The following is a 19,916-nucleotide window of genomic DNA, read 5'->3' on the forward strand; positions in this document are numbered from 1 at the left end:
TTATAAAAGGATCCGGCGGCGGGATGACAAGAAGGGGTCGTGGAATAAAAATGAGCATGTGGATTATTGACGGCTTTTGGGAGCTGAAGCCCCAACCCCCCCCACCAGAGTCTGGCAGAGCGGCTCACGTACCAGGATGGGCCTCGATACTGAGCTCACAGCTGAAATAAGAAGACAAAAAAAGGAAAAAGACAGGTGGCGACAACTCAGAACAAATGAACCTTCCCCCCCCCACACACAATCCCAATAAGCACTAGGGTCACAAACCACACAAAAACAAAACAAAAAGCAGTCAAATCAACTTGTTTCTTACACAACATCTTTATGTTAATTTGTAATTGCATAAAAAGTCAGACAATAGCAATATGAACACAAAACTAAGTCAATCAAGGAGCTTTCTGTTTCCATGGTAACACACCTACATTTCAAACAAACGGTTTACATTAATAATCCTTTAGGCCTGCACATGTTTAAAAATATACGTTGCATTGTTTTGATGCTTATAATTGCAGAGAATTAAAAAAAAAAATCATTACAAAACATATTCATATATGGGTGAAATGGAGTGATTTAAGTGCCTGATGAAAAAACCTGAATGCTTTTAAAAATAAAAGAGCCACATTTCAGCATAGTACGAAGCAAAAAAAAAAAAGGAATGTTTTAGGTGCCTGTTGCCATCAGAGTTACAACACAATGACACCATTTCCAGGCAAACAGAAGCACAAATAGTCAAAGCTTTAAGTAGCAACAAAACATAAACATGCCCCGGTACGAAACTAAAATCCAAGTATTGTTTATTTTAAGAAAATAACTTCAAATAACTGGCTTCAAATAAGGAAATTATTATCCCCGACTGAAATGAAAGCATTGTTATTATTCTGTGGACCTTACCATACTATATAATTACAGATGTAATAAAAACATCAGCTCACTTGTGCCCAACTGAACTGTCCCTTCTCAACAGGCCGGTTAAGTTTGTTATTTGTTTGTTACCCACTCCCTCTACATGAGAACATGTCCAGGCTTTCCTCCATCAGCAAGTGTAGAAAAACACTTTCCCTTCAGCATCCCATTTCTCTTCTCCTCGAACTAAAGGTTTTTCTTGAATTCAGGTCGACTCTCTTCAGTTTTGCTGGGCTCTCTCTGGTCCGGGCACATCAGCTCCAGCAAGTCGTGCAAGGCTTTTTTGATGTGAAAGCCAAACTCATGAGCATCCTTGAAGGAAAAAAAACCCAAACAAATAAAGTGGAGGTATTTTACTATCTACAGTACGTGCATGTCATGGCAAGTGGTGAACTCACAGTGTCGGGGCACGAGTGCTTGCAGGAGATGTGGAAGTTGATCAGATTGTCACCCAAAATGTAGTAAGACACCCCATAACCATCATCAGCCACCTAAAAGACCAATAAACAACTCATAACTAACCACAACATGACTGAAATCTTAACCCTTAAGAGACCCTCACAGAGACATTTTGTGTCAATCAGCTGTTTTTCTTTACAGACATTTTGGCTGCTGTTAATGAATACTTGTGACATTTTTAAGAGAATTCAACTTATTTTTAAATTTTAGAATTGTTACATACAGTATTCCTTGTCTAAAATGTAATGGCTACACAAAAAACCCACACATTTGTTACAAATTACAAAACAAATACCCACACGTACATTTTTGAAAGGGCCCTTTTGTATCCTGCATTTATGCCAACATAACCTACACAATCCAACATGTTAAGATTTACATTTTGACTACTTTAAAGATTCATAATTGGCCACCAGACATTCTTACATTTTCCTCTTCAAAGCTTGCAGCAAAATTTCATAAAACCTTTGAAAAGGCCATTTTGGAGTCCACATTTACCATAACATGAACTAGTGGTCTATTTATTGAGGTTACATTCTCAGATCCCGTGCAAACGGCCCAAAAAATAAGACACACACCCAATACGCCCTAAAAATGTAAATTGTTGATATTCTAAACACATTTTGAATTCAGTTTTAAACTTTGACAAGGACAATTACACAACATCATGTTTTGCCAAACATTATTCTTCCTGCTGGAAAGTGTTGAGTGCATTGACTAGTGAGACAGATACCTCTGTTGGATTCATACCAGCAGCCCCTTTTTAACTTTGTCGATAGCGCCTTCAAACCACTTTCTATTCAAGTTGCCAATTTTTTTTATTTTTTTTTTTAGGGCAAAGACAATAATCTGCAAATATATAGGGTCGAGAATAGACAGAGATGTACTGCACCAGCTTTGTATTTTTCATTTTCAGAATTGTCACCCGGTGGCGTTAAATGCACCAAAATGTAACAGTTTTCTGCAAGGGTGCAAGAATTTGTCGACAAAGGCCTACATTGTCGGTTGCAGTTAGTCCAGAATGCGGCAGCACGACTTTTAACAGGGGCCAGGAGACGCCAGCATATAACCCCAATCCTTGAGTGTTTGCACTGGCTCCCTGTTCATTTTAGAATTGATTTGAAAACATTGCTGTTTGTTTTTAAAGCTTTACATGGACTGGCACCTCAGTATATCTCGGACCTCATCCAAACTTACAATCCTGCGCGCGCTCTGAGGTCCGAGAGCCAGCTCCAGCTCGTGGTGTCCAAGACGAGACTTAAAACCAGGGGAGACAGGGCCTTCTCTGTGGTCGGCCCTAAGCTCTGGAACACTCTGCCCCTCCATGTTCGAACTGCTCCCACAGTGGAGTGTTTTAAGTCTGGTCTTAAGACCCACTTTTATTCTCTGGCTTTTAACACTACGTGAGTTGTGTGGTCCTCTGTTGTCCTCTGTGTTTTTAACATTTTGCTTTCTTTTTACTGTTTTAATTGGTTTTACCCTTTGAAATTGTTTTTAATCATATTTATTGTATATTGTTTTTAATTGTGTTTAATATTGTTGTGCAGCACTTTGGAAACATTTTGTTGTTTAAATGTGCTATATAAATAAAGTGGATTGGATTGGATTGATACATCACCGCGAGTGAAAACTAAACACAATGAAGATACAAACAACTTACTGAAATTGCCAAACTGACATTGATTTTTCATGGCAGTACATCTGTGATAAGGGAGAATTTAAAGAGCAGGCATGTCGAACAACTGGAGGATGCGGTCTACGACTCTTCTCAGTAAGATAGTTAGCTTGTTAGCTTGCTAGCTAACAAGCTTTTTTAGCCCAAGTACGCCAGTTAAACTTTCATCTAACTATGTGTACAGCTTTCTAAACAAAACATCATCACAAAATGCTCTTTTCAGTTTGAGGAAGATTTTTATCAGCACTTTGCCTGCCGTTCCTTTCAAAATGGACCATTGTTCAATTGTGTAATTATTTTTATAACAGCCTAATTAACATCATAGTAACGGTACGAAAGAAAAATTCTAAAAGTAGTTCATCTTTATTGTGAGCACATTCGTAAATCTATGTCAAGCTAAATCATAGCCACTGAATATGTACGCTTCATAATCCGACTAATCGCCAAGACAGTTGACGAGTAGAGGTGGGGGAAATAATCGATTTTCAGATGCATCGTAATTCGGACATGGACGATTATATAATCTATTAGTAAACGTCAATAATTGATTTATTTATTGTATATAAAGTAATGCAGACCGTTCTAAAATGTGTCTGACTGCAGCGAGCCACCTCACCGACAGATCCGGCCAGCTCCTTTATTATAGGGCACTTATGTTCCAGTTTTGCACACATTTTCATTAATTTAATAAATGTGATGGGAATTTCTTATTACAAATGTACTAAATACACTGTTTTTAAAAGGTGCAATTTGTAACTGCTTATTTAGTGAAACGAAAATAAATGTAAAACTGCATCAATATATATAAATTAAAGATGCATCAATAATCGATTTTTAATGGAATCGTAGCTCCTGTATCGTAATTGAATCGTGAGGTGGCCAAAGGTTCTTACCGCTAATGAATCGCGTTGATTATTTAAATAATTATTACTTGCCTTGCTACCCAAATGAAGTGTTTCCCCTTATTGATGCGAGATCATAATTTTAGTTTTTTCAATAATAAAACTATGGTACTATGTAAGCATATTGGCCTTTAACAGCTTAAAATACCCAAAACATAATTAGTAATTGATATGTACCGTATATTTCAGGCTGAAGTAGTTTTGAAAGATTGACTCAGTGAAAAAAAACATTATTAAAAGACTAACTGCAGACTTTGAGAAAAAAGATTGTGATCCGGGACAAGAGTGAGGATATTTTAGAGAGCTATTAAGATTTATTGTGTGAGGGAAAGCAACACTGACCGGCCCAAAGCCTCCTCCACAGGAAATGTACTCAGGATGGTTCACTAGGTCAAACAGCTCTACCTGCTGGACGGATGTTTGACTGGTGGACAGCCTCCATGGCTCTGACAGAACCTGAAACAAGAATCGCTGAGTCAAATATGGAGACTAAAAACTGATCATTGAATAGGGGATTCGCAAAAAACCTCTTTAAGGAACGGTGACTCCACTCCAAGGTACTGGGACACGACATAGAGGCAAAAGAGGTGTCTGTCGATGCCAGCGCCGGTCATTGCCATGCGGTAAAGAAGCTGGTGCTTCTCTGAAGCAGCGCGGAACAAATGCCTGCAGACTTCTGCGGACTAGTGGAGGGAAGTACAGTTTATAGTTAAAGTAAATATAAGTGACAGGTCTCCTTGGCTCATACTGTAGAGGTTGTTGTGCACACTACCAACAGTTGAGAGGCAAAAGAGGACAAAGGTTTTCTTACTTCTCCACCCACTAGCGCTCTGACAAAGGTACTGCTCTCATTGGTGCAGGACCGAACCGTCTCGGTCCTGCCTTCTCTGAATAGACGGGTCATGGAGGCCTCATAGGTGAGGCAAAATGTCTTCCGATTCTGCAGCAGCAAATCAAAAGTCAAGTAGATAGTTAGGTACCAGATCACCTAATATACAGTACAGTAGCACATGGATGCACCTCACCCTAAAGTAGGCCAACTGAAGAGCCACCTGAATGAACGCATCTGGACTGACTCTGCACTTCTTGATCTTTCCCTTACCAAAGTCTCGGAAGGATATCACATGGAAGTCTACGTCGTCTGCTAAGGCTTGGGCCACAGCCAGGGAGCGAGAGATCTGCTGCTCGCACTAACACACAGACAGCATCAAATTCAAGCACATTTTAGGAAAAACAATCTAACCATCCAGAAGCTTCAGCTATTTAACCTACTAACCTCTGGAGGGATTTCCCAGTTGAGCTTCTGAGGTCGTGCAAGAGATGGATCCACGTCTCCTTTGCAGTGACCCTCTTTATTGTAGCCCAGCTGGAAACAGTCAGTGGCCTGGACGTACTGTAGAGACAGTAAACAGTTATAGGGGAAAGGCATTTTTCTTTGGAATTGGAGCCTGTCATTCACAATTCTTATGTAAAACAAGAACAAATGGTTTTCTTTTTTATGCATCCTAAATAGTGTAAAAATGCAATCAAAAGTCCGCTTACAAGGTAACCAAAGGGAGTTGCTCTATTCTGCTTAAAAAGCCCTTAAAAAACATCCAAACACCTCCATTAAGGTTTTATATACAGTACATGCTGTAAATATATTAATGTAGTAACAGGCACATTTATAATAACATTTAATATTTACCCATTTTGCTCATTTTACACATACGTGGCACATTAATCTTAAAAACGCATCATGACGTTCGCTTTTTCTTTCAACAACATCACTGATTACTACTCACTGCAGACTTCATGAGAGCCAATGAACACAATAAAACATCACTTACTGTAAAATATCTGCTGTCATTAGGATGCTGACTGATAAGAATCTTGTTATAGCGTCGTTTAGATGAAGAATAACTCATAATCCTCGCGAAGAAAAGGGGGCTGGAACCAAGCGTATTTTTGTCTTTCTCCCCATTACTGGGTCTAAATTAGCTGTCTAAGTGCACCAACTTGTCTGATTACGTCCTCATTCTTCTACTATCCAAGTGAGAGGCATTATTTATGATAGAGAATAAACTTTCACGAGCACCGACGTGAGAAATGCTGATGTCAACATTGCAGCAATAAGGTAGTGATCACAGTGCTGCTATAAATAGTTTGTTTTCATTAGCGCTTGTAATGACATCACTAATAATTGGTTAATATCAAAGTCACGAAATGTAAATGAAGTATTGTTGCCGTTTTATTGATGGATATTTATTGGGTTTTATGGGCAAATAGAGGACCTTCCATTGGCTCCATTGTAAGCTGACTTTTATTTACGAGTTAAAATACATTAAAAAAATTACATCTGTCATCTTGTCTTTCATGATCGTGAACGATAGGCAACATTCCAACAAAAAATGTACTTCCTTTTTAATTGAATTGTTTTCAACATTTGTCATTTTGGGCTTTTGGGTCGTCATCCTCACCTCCCACAGGTGCGCTATCACTGGTGCGTCGGCCCACGAGTGCTCCGCATTGATGCCATTCTTACCGTTCTTGAAGTAGACCACTGAGAAAGACTTATCAAACCACCTGAGGGAGAGACACAAAGGACGGCAATTAGATGTAGGCAGCGGAAAGTACATAATAAACGCTGCCAATGCAGATTTGAGCGACAATTACCTGTCATAACACTTCCCATGCAACAAACACTTTGCATAGCGGTCTAGACTCGCAGATGAGTCATCCCCCATCATGCCTTGCTCGTCGTCATCTAGGGTCACGAAAAACGCAGCTTTCTCAATACAGTCAAGTGAGCGCTTGTTGATTCCGCAGCTGAAGTACTTGCTCCTGGCTTGAGCCCATGGAATTCTAGGCAAAAGCAAGCATGACGACTTTGCTTTACATCTCTTTTGAATAAAAAAAAAAAAAACAACAACATGACCATGTGTCATACACACCTTTCGCCGGCAGTAAGAGCACCAAGTTTAGCTTCTCCAGGGCAGGGAGAGGAAGGGTCATCGAGGATCCTCTGAATCTGGAATTCAATCTCCCTGGGGGACAGGAGTCTACCAGCCTGGTACAACCTGAGCCGAAAGTAGCGTCCTCTGTGGTATACAGCCACATAGTCGCTGTCCTGCCAGTGCTGAACAGTGTCTTCAAGAGGCCAAGGACAAACGGGACGTTGATAAAAGTCAGATTGTTTTGGACAATACATGTAAAATACAGTATGTACAATAGCTTGTAGGAGTATCTGAAGCCTTGTTTTAGATTTATTTCAGCATTTTAGTGTCGCTTTTTTTGTATCCGCATCATCATTTATTCGGGGCCGCATTCCACACGGCTGGCTTGATTCAACACACGACTATTTGTGAACGTACATGATCTCACAGGAACAGCTGCAATGTGCCAAAGCCACAACCAAGATTTTAATTCATGAGGAACTTCCCTCGCCTGCATTCACTTGAACAAAATGGAAACGTGAAGGACACTGGAACTTCCCAACGCTAAAGGCATACAGTAACTCACAAAAGTGAATACAGTGTTACCTTGTTTTTGATTATCACAGGCGTTATGCTCCAGACCCCGATTAAGTGAATTTCTGCAAAACTAATTTTATGACTTTAATGAACATTGTATGCATGTAAGTCTATATAATCCCTCCACACAGCATTTACACTCTTATAAACACTCCTTTTGCTCTTAAAACACTTAATACTAGGGCTGTGAATCTTTAGGCACCACACAATTCGATCAGACTCAATTCTTGGGGGTAACGATTTGATTTAGAATCGATTCTTAATTCAAAATCTATACTTTTTTTAAAAAATAACATTGGATGCCAGTTGTCTGATTAACGACATCGCTTCAAAATTGATAAACAGCTCTGATAAATTTCTGTATATTACTTAAAAGAAAACTAGTTTTGTTTAATAAAATGTTTCCCAAACCTTGAATAAAGTCAAATATACCGGGTCCCCACTTACAACATTTTAGCTCAACATTTTTTTCGTAAAATATGCATTTTCTGCCATTTTCGGGTTTTGTCGGGACTCCTGATGACGTTTTGAGACATCTCCTACAACTACAGCACCAGAATTGTGCTGCTGAAGAAGCAAGTCAGTTTTTTTGGCGAAAAAAAGTTTTGTAAATAAGGACACAAGAGAAACACTTCTCTTTTCTGAAGTAAATCTGTACATGGGCATCTACATCAACAATATGATTTGCCTGAGTGGCTGGACAGGACAGATTGGAGGGGGAAAAAAAGAAGTTTATATATATATACACATATTTTTATTGATTTTTAAAATATTTTATAATCGATTAAGAATCGTTACAAATAGGAATCGATTGAATTTTGAAAATCTTTTTTTTTGACGCCCCTACAGAATACACTCTTCAAAACCTACACATTTTTTACCATGAAAACTTAAATGGGTAATCGAATCTCAATGTACTCAGTGGTACTTTAACTTAACCGCAAAATGGCGACGAAACCCAGTACACCCCTCATATTTTTTTTTAACAATATACGTTTTGAAGGGACAATACCATAGAATGGAAACTCGTACATAATTTACAGTAGTCGGTGTAAAGATTGTATTTTAGTATAGATTTACTATGCACTGAAAATGTTAACACAGACATTATGGTCTAAATATGGTCTGTACATATACTATGGAGCTGTGGTTTATTAAAGGTAATTTCAACATGTACTTTGAAATTCTGAAGCAAAACATGACACTCTCTCGGGAAACCTTTTTTCACCTACAAGTTGATAAGTGCATTGCTAAGGAAGCCAAAAGGTGAAGGTGATGGTGTGGCTAAGTATTTTTTCAGATCTAAATATTAACAGCTATTTAAACTATCTTCTATTTAATCCATCCATTTTCTACCGCTTGTCTTCCTCGAGTTCGCGGGGGGCTGGAGCCTATCCCAGCTGCACTCGGGCGGAAGGCAGGGTACACCCTGGACAAGTCGCCACCTCATCCCAGGGCCAACACAAATAGACATAACATTCACACTCACACACTTGGGACAATATAGTTTTGCCAAGCTATTTTTTATTATATTTTATTATTTTCAGTCAACAGTCAATCTGTACTGCTGCAGAAGTTGTCTGCTGACCACTGAAATAAAGGTAAAATATTTGCTGAAATGTGAGGAGTGTACTCACTTTTGTAAAATACTACTGTATACGACAAAACACTACATCGGGGTTTGAATGGTGCGGGTTGAATGGAAGGAGATTTGTGCTTTTTGTCGGAAATTACAAAGAGTGATAAACGAAAAACAACGTGTGGTTCAATTTTATCAGTACACTAAAATCACACATTCATATTGCTGTTATTGACTGGTTATGTTTTACATTTTAGAAGGTTAAAATAAGGTAAAGTTAAATTTTTAAAAATATATGATAATTACTACCTGCAAGTCTTCCTGGGATTCGACAAGTGTCAAACATCCTCTCAAACTGATAGGAGCAGCAAGGAACTGCGGACCTCAACAACCACTGAGTAGGAAGAGGAAGAAAAAGAAGCGGAAGAAAAAGAAGCAGGGACCGCAGCAACGGCAGTCGCGAAAAGAGAGGAAACCAAAACGATGGAATAAGGAAATGAAGGTGAGAGAGATGATGTGTGGGCAGATAAAAAACTGTCATTAGAGACCAGCCTACAAAACCACACAGAGCTCATCAGGACAAAAGGTGATAGGTGAAGGATGAGAGGGTGGGCTGCGCAGCAGACATTGTAACACCAACTCACACACAACTTTTATTGCCAACACAGATGAGGAATAGTTGTATTTAGATCCTAACATTCCGTATCATACATCTGGACAAGAGGCCACTTTGAGGGGATGTTGACATAGTGTGTGCGTGTTTGTGTGTGTGTGTGTTCATGTCAGTCTCTTTACCCGTCTCCTCTCCAGGAGTGCGTGTGGTGTTGAACATCCTCTCACACTGAGCCGCACACAGAGGAATGACAGTGCCGGGTATACGACTCTGAGGGTCAATGGAAAGGGACACAAAGGCAAAAGGAAGAATGGAGGAAACATTGAGTCAAGCAAATAGACAAAGGGAGGTGGATGAGAGACAACATGATAAGAGAACATGAGGGTCTTCACGTACATATCACCACATTCAAACAATGGAAATGTATAGTACATGCAAAAAAAGTGGCCACCAGACTGATGGATATCACATAAGCCAATGTACATTTTGCAAAGGATCACAGTTTGGGCTGGTGTGATGCTTGTTGCTAGAGCAACAGTAGCCAAACTCACAGGTTTAAGCTCTTCTCTGTTGAGTTTGCGGCGGTATAGGAAGAATGCGTGGATGGTGTTGCCTGCACGGGCTGCCTGTATAGGTGTCGGGGTCACATACAGGAAGTCCTGCGGGACAGAAGACACAGAGACAGGACGTTAGTGTGAAAATCCACACTTGTATTTAAAAATGGAATTAAAGAAAACTTAGTTTAGTTTATTATTTTTCTTCGGTCAATGGTCAACAAAATAAACAAAACAGTTTTACATAAATTCAAATACATTCATAAATTGACAATGTTAAAAACTGATATTTTCACAGAATAAAACAGTTCTTAGCCGTCTTAACATTTCTGTAACATGATTTAACTAAAATATCCCCATGGATCAAACATTACAGCACAATTAAAACCACCTCAAAACCAGCTGTTCTGAACAGGTCTGTTTAGAAGGCCACTGCTCTCATCTAACTACATTGCAGCTGTTCAGTTTATGGCTTTAATGTGATAGTGGTTACATGTAGTCGCAGACACATAAGACAAGGGAGGGTATTTGCTTATGGACCTTCCAAGTCATGTGCAGAGAAACTAGTTGTGAGGGCAGTCTTACACACAAATGAGCAATTAAGGGCACAATAGGGCCATCATCTGAATAACTCACTTAGAGACACATTTGATTTTATAATCCCCCCCTAGATGGTTGGGCAGGCACTACAGAGACACAACTACTGTATAAATTAGCAGATAATTAAAAAAAATAATCTTCCTTGAGAGTTACAAAACCACAATATAAGAATATGATGTGCAATATTAAGTGGAAATCCATATAAAAAGTCCAATACCATGCCATAGTAGTTACTGTTGACCATTATCGGGCTCCGTCCTCGCAAGTAGACATATTCTTCCCACCAGTCACTAACCTATTAAAAAAACATGCCAATGAGAAAGCTTGTGATGCAGCCTTTGCATGCTTATTCAGCATAAATAATGCAAAGCACAGAAACTTTCAAAGGTGTACATTGTTAATGACATTTCCAATTGAATGTTAAAGTGGCTTTTTTGGAAGAAGAGGAAATAAGGCCACTTACATAGTTGGCAGCCCACAGACATTTGAGTTTGAGGTACCACTGAAGTCGATTGCCCAGGCGGCTCTCAAACTCGCCAGCCAGCTTAGTCATCCGTTCATACTCCGCGTCATCCATGAGCGGACGCACTGACTCCAGATACTGAACAGGAAAGAGAGACACAGAGTAGAATAAACCGATTAGACAGATGGGTCTTAAATGAAGCATTTAGTTTGTTGTCATTTCCTCTGCTTCACAACATACCCTTTTGACCGTGTCCTTGGTGGTGGGTAAAGGCAGGTTTGGCAGTGAGCCCTGGTAACTGTAGAGTAGAGGCTTTCGGCCAGAGAAGATACGCACCAGTGCCTGGCACATAGACACAAGCATTTGTTAATAAAAACACTCCTAAAATACAGTGATTCAAAATGACAGCTAACATGACGAGGCAAGAAACTAAGCACTGACCACCCAGACTTTGGTGGTGTTGGACATCTTGCCGTGCTGCTCGAAGATCCAGCGGTGGTAGGACAGGAGCTGCTTGAGGCACAGGCGCATGGTGAAGATGAGCAGGAGCCAAAGTAATGTGCTGAAGAGCACTGCTGACAGCACCGCCTGACACTGGGTGCTCATAGACTGGCTAGAGGGTTTGAGGCAATGTGTAAGTGTCACATTGAAGATTAGTAGTTTACAAGGTTTTTCAGAATCACTTTAAAAAGGTCCCATGTGATACAATCTTTTAGCAAGTTTAATCAAGTCTCAAAGGTCCCACAATAATGTAGCATTGTTGTTGGAATGTAGACAGTTTAAAAGTGCTTTGAGTAAGCCCTACTGGGAGAACAGCATTTTGTGTTTGTCGCTTTAATGCTAATGAGCTCTTTCCAAGAAGTGCTATTGTGAACTTCATCCACTTTTCACATACATACTACAACTCTGTACTGTATTTGTCCAACGTAATAGATGCCATATATTACATACAACACAACATTTAAAAGAAGGAACAGGAGGACACAAGCATTTGCAACACTAGCATAGCTACAGTGCTAACACTACACTCAAATCATGCCAGGTTGTCCTTTTCCCAGAAGTAAAAACACTATGATCAAACTACCGGTAATAGTTCAAACGTCTGTAGCGGACCTATTAGTTTTTTTAAATGTGTGGTGAAGCCGGACATTTTCTATTTTAATCCTTTAAAATGTTGTGTCTACACAGGGCATATTTAAAAAAAACTTCTTATTTCAAAAAATTAGCAAACTCGTGAAAGAGAGTACAGATTTTTTCACGTTCGGTGCTCATACCAAACTACTGTTAGAAACATCATAAAAAGGTAAATTTGTCATAATAGGGGACTGTTCTCCTTATTTAAGTTTCAGGTTTTGCAGAGTACAGTGGTTCCTCAACTTCCGAGTACCTTAACTTACAAATATTTTGAAATATGTGTGGTTACTCTGCTTTTTGTTAAGATTTAAGCTAAGAGCATAACTTGAGTTACACATTTTGCATTTCTGCCGCCGGTTGAGTATTTCCCCACAACCCACAGCCATAGAACGACACAATCCTGATCTTTAACCACTTAAACTGAGAAATTGAGACCTCTCCGGTTCGTCACTCAAAGACGTCCGTGTGCAACATAAACAATTTCCTAATCCCTATTGTTACGCAACGGAAAAGCAGCCTGTATTTGACACCTACAAACTTCCCACTCCAAGGTAAATACTGAACTATATTATTACATTAAATTACTGCAGTTGCTCGTAGTATATACTATTGTAATGTTTTTCAAACATTAATATATAATAAAAGGCATGGTACAATTTGAAATGGTGGTATTTGGAAAGGGGCAAGCCTGGTTTTAAACAGATTTCAATGGGTAGAGCTCATTTAAGATATGAGTGTTAAGTTTTGAGCTTGGTTGTGGAACCAATTGGTAGTAAGTTGTGGGACCACTATACATGCATAAACGGAACACTTGATAGCAAAAAATCAATGTGTTTTTTTGTTGGGAGTTGTAATTTGCGGTGGTGCAGAATGGATTTCTAGCTAGCTTATTTCTAAACTACAACCGCTAGAGTAAATATGGGAAGTCACTTGGAATCTGAACAGTTACCTGACAGGCAGGTGCTCTTGTATCTTGGCTATAAGTCCCATGGAGGGATCGGAGCGAGTGTACATGGTGGCCAGGATTGCAATGACGACAAAAAGCCAAGAGGAGGGGCTGGCGGGATACACTCCTGTTATCACACTGTTCTGTTGAGAGAGAGAGAGAGAGAGAGAGAGAGAGAGATAGTATGATTGAGCATCACTAATAGAGATCCAATGTAACATTCTTTATTGACTGACATCGCCCATATACGGCATGTGTCTGGAGGGCATCAAGCAACTCACTGCACATGCTGCTGCAAGTCAATGTTGCTTAATTCCCAAAGCTATGCTCTCGTACTTATTAAATGTATGACGTACCAAAGACAAATGAACATGGACGCACCTTAAGCCTAATGACACGCTTCTTCCAAGAACGAAGGCCAGAGCGGTAGATCTCGGTGAGGGCCTGATGGGACAGCTTTAGATCAATGCCCTCTGGGGTGACTGTGAACTGGAAGGCCACAGCCTGGTGGGCTTCTGCCATGATGCCTCTGCATGTTGACAGGGAGACAGAATATGTATGATGAATGCAGTTTGAGGGTTTGGGGACAGGACCTCAGCTCAGCTGCAGACCACAGCGCGGGCCACATCTCAGAGCAGCTGCTCGTCATTCCACGCATGACCCAGTTAATCATGTGATGCTGGGCACTGCATGCTTAACTGTCAGCGAAGAACAATAAACAAAGACGAACATGTACAATGGATGGAGCTGGCCGTGAATTTCCAAAATGCGAATACCTGGACGACACATCCATCGTACGCGCTGGCACTTTTAGGAGGCACGTTATTAATGAGCTCCTTTTAAATGCAAAGTCAGCTTGAATGGATTTGATCTGAAAATGCTGACTAGCTGCTGAAGTCAATTACTGTTTCTCTTCCCAAAGGGAATTGATTTTCATCCTGAAATAGGCTACGTCGTTGGTTAGAGCCCTGTGGTCTCTACCCCAGCAAAGGCAGTTTTAAAATGACTATATTAGTCACAATAATTCAATATGTTTGTTACTGTGGTTTGGAGTGGTGCACTCATACTAAGGATCTCTTTAATATGTTGCCTCTCAGTATGCTACAATGTGTGACCCTGTCTGCTTACATACACTTTGTTATGTATGCATAAATATGCACAACTATCAACGGTTGAGGCCGAAACTATTAGCCCTCCTTGTGAAATTAGACACAACTCTTGATTTCTCTCTGGAAATTATCATTAATAACAAGTGTTTGTATTGCATTTGTTTCCAAAATAACAAAGACATAATGTCCACTAAGTTTGATTAAAATATTTTATTGCTACACCGATTTCAAAAAGGAAAGAGCAAACATGAGATGTCCAAAATGATTAGCCCCCTGGTCTTTTTAATAGTCACAACTGACAACACACTCTTAAAAGTAGTTCTTTACTAGATTGGCACACGTCTCCTGAGGACTTTGGGCCATTCTTCAATTGCAAATTGTTCCAGCTGGTCCAATATGCGTGGTTTCCGAGCATCGACATTCCCCTCGAGCACCCGCCACAGACTCTAAATAGGATTGGTAAATAGAGAGTACATAGCGCTTTTTATACCTTCAAGACACTCAAAGCCCTTTGACATTAGTTCCACATTCACCCATTTACACATACATTCACACACTGATGGCGAAAGCTGCCATGCAAGGCCCAACCACGACCCATCAGGAGCAAGGGTGACGTGTCTTGCCCACGGACACAACAAACGTGGCTGGGATTGCAGAAGCTGGGATCGAACCAGGAACCCTCAAGTTGTTAGCACGGCAGATTTTACCATCCGAGCTACGCCGTCCCAAGTGTGCTGCTTCTCTCGTCGTTTCATAAAATCTTTTTTGATTACCTCTCGAGGGAAACATTTATCCCTTTTGCGATTTGAACGATTTGTGAAGCCGGAAACAACACAAACATAGGGCGTTCTTTTCTTTGAGAAAATCTAAATGGCACCTAGTACACATTGAGAACACAGCTAGCTTGACCACCACGCATATTTTATGGTCGGGACGTGAGCCGGACGTGATGTCAGTAAAATCCAAACGATAGAAGCATTTAAGTCCCATCTTAAAACTAATTTGTATACACTAGCCTTTAAATAGACCCCCTTTTAGACCAGTTGATCTGCCGTCTCTTTTCTGCTCTGCCCCCCTTTCCTGCGTGGAGAGGTTATTATGTGACCACAGATGACGCGCTAGCTGCTCAAAGTCGGGACCCAGGGTGGACCACTCATCTGTGCATCAGTTGGGGACGTCTCTGCGCTGCTGACTTGTCTCCACTCAAGATGATCCCCTGCTGGCCCCAAAGTTTCTCATTGTATACCATTGGGTTGAGTTTTTTCTTGCCCTTATGTGAGATCTGAGCCGAGGATGTCGTCGTGGCTTGTGCAGCCCTTTGAGACACTTGTGATTTAGGGCTATATAAATGAACTTTGATTGATGATTGATTGATTGAAATATATATACCGTATTTTTCGGACTATAAGTCGCAGTTTTTTTCATAGTTTGGCCGGGGGGTGCAACTTATACTCAGGAGCGACTTATGTGTGAAATTATTAACACATTACCGTAAAATATCAAATAATGTTATTTAGCTCATTCACGTAAGAGACTAGACGTACAAGATTTCATGGATTTAGCGATTAGGAGTGACAGATTGTTTGGTAAACGTATAGCATGTTCTATATGTTATAGTTATTTTAATGACGCTTACCATAATATGTTACGTTAACATACCAGGCACGTTCTCAGTTGGTTATTTATGAATCATATAACGTACACTTATTCAGCCTGTTGTTCACTATTCTTTATTTATTTTAAATTGCCTTTCAAATGTCTATTTTTGGTGTTGGGTTTTATCAAATAAATTTCCCCAAAAAATGTGACTTATACTCCAGTGCGACTTATATATGTTTTTTTCCTTCTTTATTATGCATTTTCGGCCGGTGCGACTTATACTCCGGAGCGACTTATACTCCGGAAAATACGGTACACTATAACCACATATAAACCTGTTTGATGCTTCGAAGAGTTGCTGGGGATCAATTTTGGTTCAGATCAGGTAGAGGTTGAGCTGAGCCATGATTTTATGGCAGTTTTAAAATTTAGTAGGAAAGTTAGAATTTTAAAGAATGCACTAGCAACAAACCTTAAAATTCGAACTTCCCTACTAAATTTTAAAACTGCCATAAAATCATGGCTCAGCTCAGCCTCTACCTGATCTGAACCAAAATGGATCCCCAGCAACTCTTTGAAGCATCAAACAGGTTTATTTGTAGTTATAGTGTATATATATTTTCTCATTCAGTTTTGCACACATGTACATAGTGTATAAACCCCCCCCCCCCTCCATTTTTTGTATATATTGTTTTTCAAATCACCTGACATGTATACTGTGTATATGTACATAATTTATCAATTCAATGTTACAGGTTATATATATTTTATTATTGAAAGTATCAAATGTGATGAATATTTAATGGACCACAATGGAAACAAGCCTTTTGGCTTTTTGTGCCATCCATTTGCCTTTTTAAAGCATTACATGGATTCAATTCTTTAAGATGTCAATAAACTTCTCAATCAATGAATCTCAAAAAATTGATAGTGTACTCCAATTAGCTGCATTGTTAGCCACCTTATACTAGCCGTATTTTAGATATACAATGCATAAAAAAACAAAAACATGTGTCTTCTTGTCCTACATAGGGAAGGGAATGTGAATCTTGGCAGAATTAGAAAAAAAGTGCAGTTACCCCTTTAAAATGTACTGGTTAAAAGGGAACAGACGTGTCATGTCTGACAACTTTCTTCAACAATCCAAACACCAGTATGTAGTTAAAATAGTTACTTAACAGTTCTGTTTATGTTCAATCACATGACAACTCTCTCTTGTTACGTGTCCTGGACAATAATAGGGGGAGGAAACATGAAAACAACGGGTTTGTTAAAGAACATCTGTCAGCGACCAGTTAAAGTTCAAGTTAACATGGTAACTGACTCACTTACCTCACTTTCTGGAATACCGCCCTGAACAGTCCCTTAATTGTATAAGCAAATAAACCACTGCTCAGTGGCCTTGTGGTTAGAGTGTCCGCCCCTGAGACTGGGAGGTTGTGAGTTCAAAACCCCGGACGAGTCATACCAAAGACTACAAAAAATGGCACCCATTGCCTCCCTGCTTGGCACTCAGCATCAAGGGTTGGAATTGGGGGTTAAATCACCAAAAATAATTCCCGAGCGCGGCGCACGCTGCTTCTCACTGCTCCCCTCACCTCCCACGGGGGTGAACAAGGGCATGGGTTGAATGCAGAGGACAAATTCCACCACACCTAGTGTGTGTGACTATTATTGGGACTTTAACTTTAACACTTGACAGTTAGCTCGTTGTCTGTTCTGGTGGGAAACAACAGAAAGACACCTAAAAGTCTAAACTCCAGCAAAGTCAAGTAGTGGTTTAAAATGTGTTGACATGTGCATGCTAACGCGAGCTAACGTACTCGGACGCTAGCAAGGCTTGACACTTTTATCGTTAAGCTAGCGCTAGTTCCGGTTTTACGCCGTTGAGTTTTTGTATTTCCACTTGATAGTCGACGTTTTGCTTTCTTGGCATTTTTGTCGTGTTTTTCGTGGGAGTTGTGTAAACAAGGGCTGGGAATGACATGGCGGAAAAAAAAGCAAACACCTCCATGGGTCATCGGCCAACGCCGAGTCCGTTTGAACTGTAACTAGATGCGCGCCCAGCCAGTTAGTGTTAGCTACATACGTCATGTCGTCCTCATACGGTATAACATTGTCGTCAAAATATTACCCGTTAGTCCTTGAAACACCAAGCGAAGCGCCAAAGCAGGAGGTTACGTTTAACCTAGGACATCGACGAAGCCCGTCGGTGTGTGTCGCCGTAGTCAGTCGGCCCTCCTCGGCTCAACAACTGGAGTGAGATGCCTGGATGGACCCAATGCTGCGTTCAATACTGTCGGAAATGTTGCAATCGCGATGGACCCGATGCTGCATTCAGAGTTTTTGCAAATGTTGCAATCATGTGATGTGAGTTATGTGCTACAAAGTAGAGTAACATTAAACATGAACATGTTTTTAAATTGGTTGTACTGCTTAAGTTGCTTATTGTGTAGAAATATGGGGAAACAACGACAAGTGTGCACTTCGTTCACGAACTGTGTTACAAAAAAGATGAATTAGAATAATACATAATGTTGGATATAGAGAACATACAAACCCTTTATTTATTGAATCACAATTATTCAAATTCAACGATTTGGTGCATTTGCAAACAGCTAAAATGATGTATAAAGCAAATTATGACCTGCTACCCAAGAATGTACAACAATTCTTCTCAACAAGAGGAGAAATATAACCTTAGAGGAACATCTAATTTAAAACATTTGTATGCTCGTCCAACACTTAAAACCTTTAGTATATCAGTATGTGGAATTAAATTATGGAATGGACTAACCAAAGAAATCAAACAAAGCACCAATATGATTCACTTTAAGAGACTGTTCAAACTACAAGTGTTCACAAAGTACACAGAACAAGAATTATGATGAACATCTTGAACCCTTTTTTTTATTGAGACAAAGATTATTTATGTATTTAATACGTGTTTGTTTACTATGGTATATTATTTATTTGTTCACTGTTCTGTTACAGAGAACAAGGAAATTTGATAAAATTGCTATGGTTTGAAAATGGGTAGGATTAAATAAGCTCTGCTTCTTCCGACTCCTTTTCGGACGTGAAACAACTGGAATTGCACATTACATTGTATCTTATGCATGTTCGAAATAAACTGAACTGAACCCTTAAGTTGGAGAATTTTTTTTTGCCTTTGTTTTGTTTGTGTTCTTAGGTTAAATCAAGGAAATAAAGAATGGTTGTATTCTGGTGGAAAACAAACACATTTGTTCACAACTACAATTGCAATCATTTTTTAAGACTATTTTTACGCCTATACTGGCTCACCTGCACTGGCTTCCTGTGCACTTAAGATGCGACTTTAAGGTTTTACTACTTACGTATAAAATACTACACGGTCTAGCTCCAGCCTATCTTGCCGATTGTATTGTACCATATGTCCCGGCAAGAAATCTGCGTTCAAAGAACTCCGGCTTATTAGTGATTCCCAGAGCCCAAAAAAAGTCTGCGGGCTGTAGAGCGTTTTCTATTCGGGCTCCAGCACTATGGAATGCCCTCCCGGTAACAGTTAGAGATGCTACCTCAGTAGAAACATTTAAGTCCCATCTCAAAACTCATTTGTATACTCTAGCCTTTGAATAGCCCCCCCTTTTTTAGACCAGTTGATCTGCCGTTTCTTTTCTTTTCTCCTCTGCTCCCCCCTATCCCTTGTGGAAGGGGAGACACACAGATCCGGTGGCCATGGATGGGGTGCTGGCTGTCCGGGGTCGGGACCCGGGGTGGACCGCTCGCCTGTATATCGGTTGGGAACATCTCTGCGCTGCTGACCCGTCTCCGCTCGGGATGGTTTCCTGCTGACCCCACTGTGGACTGGACTCTTACTGTTATG

General features: G+C 40.0%; 1 protein-coding gene across 3 annotated transcripts; it reads right to left on the reverse strand.

The window, feature by feature from the left end:
* Nucleotides 1-302: 302 nt before the first annotated feature.
* Nucleotides 303-18,256, reverse strand: LOC133610940 (carnitine O-palmitoyltransferase 1, liver isoform-like). Of its 3 annotated transcripts, none has more exons than XM_061967717.1 (19): nt 18,237-18,256; nt 13,722-13,869; nt 13,344-13,483; nt 11,702-11,873; nt 11,501-11,602; nt 11,261-11,398; nt 11,015-11,092; nt 10,195-10,302; nt 9,826-9,913; nt 6,873-7,068; nt 6,595-6,783; nt 6,399-6,504; nt 5,216-5,332; nt 4,965-5,129; nt 4,751-4,879; nt 4,467-4,622; nt 4,282-4,395; nt 1,302-1,394; nt 303-1,215 (listed from the first exon to the last, which is right to left on the reverse strand). In XM_061967717.1, exons 2-19 carry the CDS (start codon nt 13,860-13,862, stop codon nt 1,090-1,092), a joined length of 2,358 nt encoding a protein of 785 aa, XP_061823701.1. In that variant the 5' UTR covers nt 13,863-13,869; nt 18,237-18,256; the 3' UTR covers nt 303-1,089. The 3 variants fall into 3 exon arrangements, with proteins under 3 accessions (XP_061823701.1, XP_061823699.1, XP_061823698.1); XM_061967715.1 differs by lacking the exon at nt 18,237-18,256 and adding an exon at nt 18,183-18,188; XM_061967714.2 differs by lacking the exon at nt 18,237-18,256 and adding an exon at nt 17,381-17,842.
* Nucleotides 18,257-19,916: the final 1,660 nt, after the last annotated feature.

Source organism: Nerophis lumbriciformis, linkage group LG11 (genome assembly GCF_033978685.3).
Source record: "Nerophis lumbriciformis linkage group LG11, RoL_Nlum_v2.1, whole genome shotgun sequence".
Taxonomy (NCBI): Eukaryota; Metazoa; Chordata; class Actinopteri; order Syngnathiformes; family Syngnathidae; genus Nerophis; species Nerophis lumbriciformis.